The 8,434-nt window shown below is 42.0% G+C and overlaps 1 protein-coding gene across 1 annotated transcript; it reads left to right on the forward strand.

The window, feature by feature from the left end:
• The first annotated feature begins 1,171 nt into the window (after positions 1-1,171).
• drgx (dorsal root ganglia homeobox) lies at positions 1,172-5,991 on the forward strand. Its single transcript, XM_038960120.1, has 6 exons — positions 1,172-1,232; positions 2,158-2,261; positions 2,721-2,822; positions 4,639-4,814; positions 5,328-5,440; positions 5,588-5,991. The coding sequence occupies exons 1-6, from the start codon at positions 1,172-1,174 to the stop codon at positions 5,989-5,991; spliced, it is 960 nt and encodes a 319-aa protein (XP_038816048.1).
• Positions 5,992-8,434: the final 2,443 nt, after the last annotated feature.

An 8,434-nucleotide genomic window follows, 5' to 3' on the forward strand; every position in this document is an offset into this window, starting at 1 on the left:
ATGTTATGATATGCGCAGCCCGTTGTAAAGTGGACCCGGTAACCCACCTAAGGAGCAATTAACGGCCTGGCAGTCAATCTCAAACCCAACAGAAGTCATCTTAGATTTTTAATATAGAAGCAACCAAATAAAGAATGTGTGTGTGTGGGTGTATGTGTGTGTGTGTGTTTATGGTCAGGGAATAACCACTGACATAACAGCAGAATAATCTGCCGGGGAAAATATTTGAATTCTCAGATACCTGAGAGAGTTGATGTTTCTCTCACACACAGAGAGAGAGAGAGAGTGAGGGAAAGAGGTCCCACTCACAGTGAGAAGACAAAGCCGCGGTAATCCGATTAGAACCAATTAAGCGTGAGATTCTAAAAGCAGCAAGAGCTGAAAGCCTCAACTCGCCGAAGACATCTGGACACTCCCAGAAAGAGAAAGGCAGAGTAGATAAACTCAGATAGGGATGGTGTGGGGGAAAGAGGGGAGTGAGTAAGAGAGGTTGTAGAGAGAGATAGTGACTGTTAAAGTGGATTTGCCGGTCCCTCAGACATACAGGAAACTCTTCGTGTCCTCAGCATCCTCTCCTCCTCACGCCCTGGACCAGCACAAGACAAATACACAGCAGGTATGACAGACAGATGGAATATCTATCATATATCTACCATATTCTATCATAGACAGGCTACATGTTTCGTATAATTTACTATCATTTATTACTTTTTTTTGCAAGAGACATCTAGGCATTATTTCTGATGTGTCTCTTTAAAACATTTGGTGAGCGCTGCCCTGTCCCATCGTTATGGACAATTTTGATGAGGATTCTCCTCCGCTAATAACTTTGGTGTGAGCACATTGCATGCTATTTCATGTTTTATTCCAATGTTTTATAGCCCAGTGATTTGGTTTGTTACGCAAATTACTTATTGTTCGTTAATTTCGGACGAATAGTAGGGAATTTTGCGGAGTTTTTTTTTCTTTCTATTTTGTCAATAATATGAACATTGTAATAATTACAAATGACTAGGCTTAAAATGGTTTTATTTTGGCCCGTTCCACTGTCAAATATTGACTCGTTATTCTCTGATTTGCGACTGAAATGATTTGATTTCTTTTCAGATTTCTCAGGGACATCGGGCTTTCGTACACAGCTCCATAGATAAACAAAGCCCATAAAACCATCATGTTTTACTTTCATTGTCCCCCTCAGCTGGATGGAGAATGCTGTCGGACTAATAATACGTGTAAGTAGACCATAGCCTAATGCTGCAACTTTTGGGACCGCTTCTCCATAGATGGGCTAGAATGTGTTGACAGTTTTGATTTGGAAATACTAAATGTAGGCTACATCAGCCTATAACTTCTATTTCCTTGCAATTGAGCTCAAATATTTGCAGCTTGACGCTAGCTCGGAATTTGCTGTAAGAAGAGTGGTTTAAGGGTTATGACTCGTGACAACTGTAAACATCTGAATAACATATTTGTATCCACTTTATTTCATTGTGGTAAATAAAGTATGTGTGTATTTATGTGTTAGCATCATTTCGTGTAAAATACTATACAATATATATATATATATATTACCGCATGTTCCATAAATGTTTTAAGCGGTTGTCGCTTAAACTTGCCTTTTAAAGTTATACTTGTTTTTGAAAAAGCATGATTTAATAGCGAATTTTTGTTTGTTTTATGAACCCACCCGTTTGAAGTGTGTGTGTGTGTGTGTGTGTGTGTGTGTGTGTGTGTGTGTGTGTGTGTGTGTGTGTGTGTGTGTGTGTGTGTGTGTGTGTGTGTGTGTGTGTGTGTGTGTGTGTGTGTGTGTGTGTGTGTGTGTGATGTTAGCCCTGGGGCTGAGGCGGGTGTGTTGTCCCGTCTGCGGCCACAGATGTTGGGTGTCATGCCTCTCAGACCGGGACATCAATGTTTCATGGCTCCAATAAAAGGAATATACAAGCAGATTATAGTCCGTTTCAATGGGCCAACCTATTTACTGACATCCTAAAAAAGAACTCCTGCTTGATCCCTTCGTTTTGATGTTTTCGCTGTAAAAATATGTTGCAAGGTGTTTCTATGTCAGGTTTTGACTGAAAACAAACACAAATGTATTGCATTTATTTATATAAACAAGTGTTTTTATTGAACCATTTCTTCGATGACTTATGTTTTCAGTAAACACCAACGGGTTTGCCAACCATGCGTCAGCAGGTGATTTTGATGACGGCTTTCTGCGGAGAAAACAACGTAGAAATAGAACAACATTTACTCTACAACAGGTAGCTAGCTATCAATTATAAAACTCTGGACTGCTTAAAAATATCACTCTGTACATTGGTTATAACGAATTTAATCTAATGTGAGCAAAACCATGCATTAGGCTAGCTAGTTTATACAAATGTAGGCCTCATATTTCCATAATATTGTTGATAACGATTATTATAATGATGCTTCTCATTATTTCCGCCATAATAATAAAATGTAACCTATCACTTCCTTATTACTTGAACTTATTCTAGTTAATAGCATTTTGTTGCCTAGTTACGCTATTCATAGGCCAATATATAGGCCTATCGCTTCTGAAAGTAGGCTACTTACCAAAACACGTATTTTGTAGATTTTGTATATTTCGTTCGAAAACCAACACACCAACATAAATATACCATGTTGTGTAGTGTTATGAATAATAAACTCACGTAACTTTAAAACTCTTAATCTAATATTTCTCTCATTCTCAGTTGGAAGCTTTGGAGGCTGTTTTCGCGCAGACTCACTACCCGGATGTTTTCACGCGCGAGGAACTGGCCATGAAGATCAACCTGACGGAGGCGCGTGTCCAGGTGAACACGCATGCTCACGCACACACAGGAATGAAGCAGTGGGCTCTGAGCACGTTTGACCAGAGAGGGTAAATTAAGGCACTCTGTCATTCTCCCGATGCTCTTTAATAACATCAACATAATGGTGAATATTAGATCAGGTTGATTAATCGGTCATTCATAATTAACCAGTGATAATGTTCTTCACTAATTTGTCCGCGTCTCAAAACAAAGGTACATAAAAAATACATCATACATGTGCGTCCTTTTCCGCAGCTCAGAAAAAAAAGCTAAAAGGGATGCTTTTAAAAGAGGGTAGTAGATACAAATGTTAAGACAGCATTAAATACGCGCTCACACACACACACCCCTTTACATTGTTATTATTATTTTGGGGCAATTTATAACTGCCCTGCCCTCCACATATGTGTGGTTATAAATGTGGCCAGTTGTAATTCAATTCAGTGTGTCCTGTATGTAATTTTCTGCATTCCAGATTTGCTTTTGGGTTTTGTTGTGAGCGCAGATCTAATTGTAGGAAATATAATAGTTAGGCTTTGCTTCCCCTGGGTCATCTTACTATTGCTTAAAGCCGACAGCGCGCGGGATAATGGAATCCCGAGCTGTAAATTAGGGATTGTAAACAAATTATTCCGCTCTAATCCGATTACAGCATTCCTATTATTAAATCTGAACATGAATCGGCTGCAGCATGCAGGGATATTAAACTTACATTATTATTAGAAAATAAATGTCCTTTCTGTTGTAGTGTTGTTGGCCCGTCTTTATTGTATCGTGTCAATGGGTTTCCCCCTCCTTAAAGCAGGTGCCAAATGGAGATTAATGTAGCAATTACCAGCCATTCAGAGAGACGGGATCACGACTCTTTAGCTGTAAGGTGCAGGGGTGAGATAGCCTGCCTCACAATCACAACAAGCCGCTGTATTGTTGTCCTGACACTAAACTAAACTGTTGTCCTTTTTTCGTACATTGACTGAATGGGATTCGTTTTTTTGGTTGTTGACGTCCTTGTACCTAGGCTTTTGCACAATGGTGACTGTTCTGTCCCGCACAGTTGCTCCACCCCATTCCATTCACACACATCATGATTAATGCGTGTGGGAGTGCAGTCTTAATCGAATCTGATGTTGTCAAACAATCACTAAATAGGGGAATAAACGACTTCATCACAGCTCTCTCTCTAAAGCGCCCTGACTGTCAGTGGGAAGTCATTAAAATATGAGAATGAAAAATTGCTCAATTAAATGTTGTTATAGGCAATGACCTTCTTTCAATTAGGATATAGAAGTTGGCACTATGTGGCGGGCTGGAGACTATGGGTGGGTGAAGTTTGGGAGAAGTCGCAGTGCAAAGTCACTCAGGCAGAGAGCTTCGGTCTGACACACACACACACACACACACACGCACACGCACACGCACACACACACACACACACACACACACACACACACACACACACACACACACACACACACACACACACACACACACACACACACAGCGACATCTTTATATTTATATTATCATGATCTAAAAATGACATATCCTTTTGATGAATTTGATGACAAGACACAATAGACCCTGTCCATATTTCGGTGATGAGACATGGTTCATGACGTCGATCTGTTTTCTGACCAACTGAATCTTACTTTCTGCTCCTGTGTGCATAACTACAAAGATGCTGGTCTGGGTTTGTAACATGCCAATATACATCACAAAAGCAGGTATTCATTGGACTACTTTAGATTGTACACGGGAGAGAGATTGCATGGCGCAACAGTGAGTTTTTAACCTCCTCTCCTCTCCTCCTGTTTAGGTGTGGTTCCAGAATCGCAGGGCCAAGTGGAGAAAGACAGAGAGAGGGAGTACAGACCCTGATGGAGGGAAGGAGCAGATGAACGAGGGAGGCACTCCTCCGTCCAGGAGTCTGAACTCCCAGTCTCCTGTGGATCAGAGCAGGAAACAGAAGGAACCTTTGGAGATGCAGCAGAGGTAAGAGGACAGGGACAAGGACATAGGTGCATGAAGACAGGGTTGGCTGTATAGTCTAGCATAGAGTTTGTGGGGAGCCTTCCCCTCCAGAGTTAGGCCTCTTTTTTTCCCATTGGCCAGTGACGTTGAAGCTGTCCATTGTCATGTGGTGCTGAATGTCTCGAATTTGGGATTCTGATTTAGCAACAGTCCAGTGTGCTTAAAACCCTCTCTCCCAGTGGCCAGTAACATTACAGCCGCTGTCCACTGTTATGTGGTGCTGAAAAGCAGATCACAGGGTTCTGCTCTGTGGTGCTGAAGTCTCAGACCAGCCACTATTTGCTTGTTGTTTACTTCGGACCTTCCACATGTGATTCAGTCACCACAAATGTTAACCCACTCCTCTTCCCCTCCTCTATCCCCTCTTACCCCCCTCACTCCTCTTCACTTTCCTTCAGTTGCAGGATAACCATAATCTCTTATCTCCTCTCGGAGTCATTTTAAACTAACCACCCTCCTCTCTCTGACCTCCAGTATAAACCGAGCGGTGGGTCCTGGTGGACCGTTCTTCCCCTCCTGTCTACCAGGAACCCTCCTGAACTCAGCCACCTATGCCCAGGCTCTGTCACATGTTGCCACAATGAAGGGTAAGTTAACACAGCTAACAGTTAACATAGCTAACACACTTGATGGTTAGAGGAGGAGGGTGATGATTACGATACTGATGATGGACATACTCTGCTGTAAAACAATATCCTGACCCTGTGTGTGTGTGTGTGTGTGTGTCTTACCAGGAGGTGGTCTGTGCTCATGCTGTGTTCCTGACCCCATGGGCCTGTCCTTCTTGCCCCCCTATGGATGTCAGGGCAACCGTACGGCCAGTGTGGCGGCCCTGCGGATGAAGGCCCGGGAGCACTCCGAGGCCGTGCTACAGTCAGCCAACCTGCTGGGGGCCGGCCATGGGCATGGGACTGGAGTAGGAGGCATGTCGGTGCTTGGGGTGTCTGGGGCTGGGTTGACGAGGCCCGGGATGGGCCCTGCCCTGGGAGTAGTATCTGGATCTGTGTTGGGCGTCTCTGGAGCCGTGGGGAGATGCTCCAGAGACGAGGCTCCCAGCCCAGGCTCCAAGACCCTGACTCAGGGTACCGGGTCTGACAAACACCCCCTCTGCCCCAAGGAACCACTGGAGAAAAAGTGAGTGTGTCTGTGTCACTGCCCAGAGGAGACAGACGTACAGACAGTGTGGATGTACAGACGGAAGGACTGGGACTTAAAACTCCTGTGGTGTGAATGTGCCTACTGTTACTTTCCCTCTACCTACTCCTCCTAAAGCACAACTATGGACCTAGTCCTATTACTACTGGAGCAGGGAGAGGAGTGGTTACCCAGATATCATACTCTATGGATTCAACTATCAAGATATTGTATGAATGTGATTTATTTATTGTGGGTGAATATTGCTGAATATCGTGGGGCCGTTGCGGTCCCCTTATAAGCACACATACTGTACGTAGCTCATGGACTCTACATGGACTCTGAATAAACTGTGTGTGATGGAGACTACCACCCTGGCTAATAATGTGAATCTGAGGCATTTCCCCTTCTCTCTCATCTTGGCTACACGCTCTCCCGTGTGTATTAGGCTATTGTGTTACAGAAAGTCACCAGACAATGTGACATGTTATGTTCCTCTTTTTTTTTTTTTTAAACACATGTAAAACACAATGTGAAATATTGACACTTCTATAGTTTTCACTGGAGTCATGGTCATCAGTGTTCAGGTTTTTAAGCCAGCGACCAGAGAGAACGCTAGCTACTGATTTATTTATGTCTCGTTTAACTGACAGTGGCAGTGTACATGAATCAACGTATTTGCTTTTACATCGATGTTAAAGTGCCACAGTTGAAGCTAATGTTGCCCTGTGGTCCCTTGGCTACGCTAACAGGGTAGGCTAACAGATATGATGACACAACAGTGGTGTTGATATCAGGGCTTTTGCTAATAGCAGTCTGTTAGCACGTCCGTGGCGTTACTAGCGCTAGCCGACCCTGGATCACTTTAGTCCTGTTGTGACATGTTCTCTAAAACAATTAAAGATGTAGTCTCTCCTGTTGCCTACCGCCACGGCCATCTGCTCCTATACATTATTCATCAGTTTCCCTTAAAGCTGGAGAAACTAGAGAACGCCACTCATAACCTCCTCTCTCTCTCTCGCTCGAGACGCATCGCCAGGTTACAATAGCCCATTAAACACGATACATGCTATTTATTAATACTAAAATGTATATTTACAAAACGATAGGCCTTTAAACCCAGAGGCTCCTTCATGGTTCATCAGTGATTGTTGATTTATTAGTTTAGCCTTTAAAAAAAATATTAAACCTCTTTTCTGTGTTGTCTTTCACCAGATCGGCTAATAAGACATAAACCAATCAGATTGAGAATACTTAATCGCAGGAAGAGAGAGTACACAGAGACCAGGATTTAGGCTGATTCAATTTGAGTCCTTGAGGATTTTCAGGAAATTACTTTTGATAATCAATAACACAATTAAGTCAACTACACACACATTAGCATGAATAATTGATGGTGAATTATGTATTACCACAAAGTACTGGGTTAATAATTAATGATGAGGGAGACACCCCGGTGACATGGAGGAGGGAGATAATGTCAGAAGTCCTGGCTCGAGCACTCATACTCTTTTATTCTCTCTATTCTTCTCTCTTTCTCTCCCTCTATTTCTCTTGTTCTCCATCTATTTGTCTCTATATTTCCCTTTGTATCTTCTTTTTCTTTCCCTCTCTTCATCTGTCTCCTCTCTCTTCTCTATCGCTCTCGTCTTTCACAATGGAATGTTCTGCATGCTGTGCATAGTTCACATATATTAATAAAGTGAAGACTTAATTGGATCTTTGAGTCGTCGAGTTCTATTGTTATGGAGTGAAGACTTCGTTGAAACTTTGAGTCACTGGGTTATATTGTTAGTGTGTTGATATCAGCAAGACCACTCGTGATCTGTGGAGGCTGCTGCTGCTTCTTCTATCTTTATGGGTTATTTTGTTCTACACTCTTTAAACAAGACAAGCAAAATCTTCTATGAAACAAATAGCCGTGCATGTAGTTTGAGTTTGCATGATTATGCTCTAAAATCGGAGTAAATTGCGATGCTTCTATCTAAAACTTTGGACCATTATTTAGTGATTGAGTTTTCCAAACCACTCATGTAACATTGATATCTTGGCCAGATTCGTGTAGTGAGGAAAGGCAAGTTCAACAAATTATTTGTATTTTTGCATTACGCCAGTATTGTTTTCTTTTTCAGATTATAAAAAAATATATATACAGTACCAGTCAAAAGTTTGGACACACATACTCATTCAAGGGTTTTTCTTTATTTTGACTATTTTCTACATTATATAATAATAGTGAAGACATCAAAACTATAAAATAACACATAAGGAATCATGTAGTAAACAAAAAAGTGTTAAACAAATCCTTCTTTAAATAATGTAAATTCTTCAAAGTAGTCACCCTTTGCCTTGACAATCGCTTTGTACACTCTTGGCATTCTTTCAACCAGCTTCACCTGGTGCTTTTCCAACAGTCTTGAAGGAGTTCCCACATATGCTGAGCACTT

This window comes from Salvelinus namaycush, chromosome 22 (assembly GCF_016432855.1).
Source record: "Salvelinus namaycush isolate Seneca chromosome 22, SaNama_1.0, whole genome shotgun sequence".
Lineage (NCBI taxonomy): Eukaryota > Metazoa > Chordata > Actinopteri > Salmoniformes > Salmonidae > Salvelinus > Salvelinus namaycush.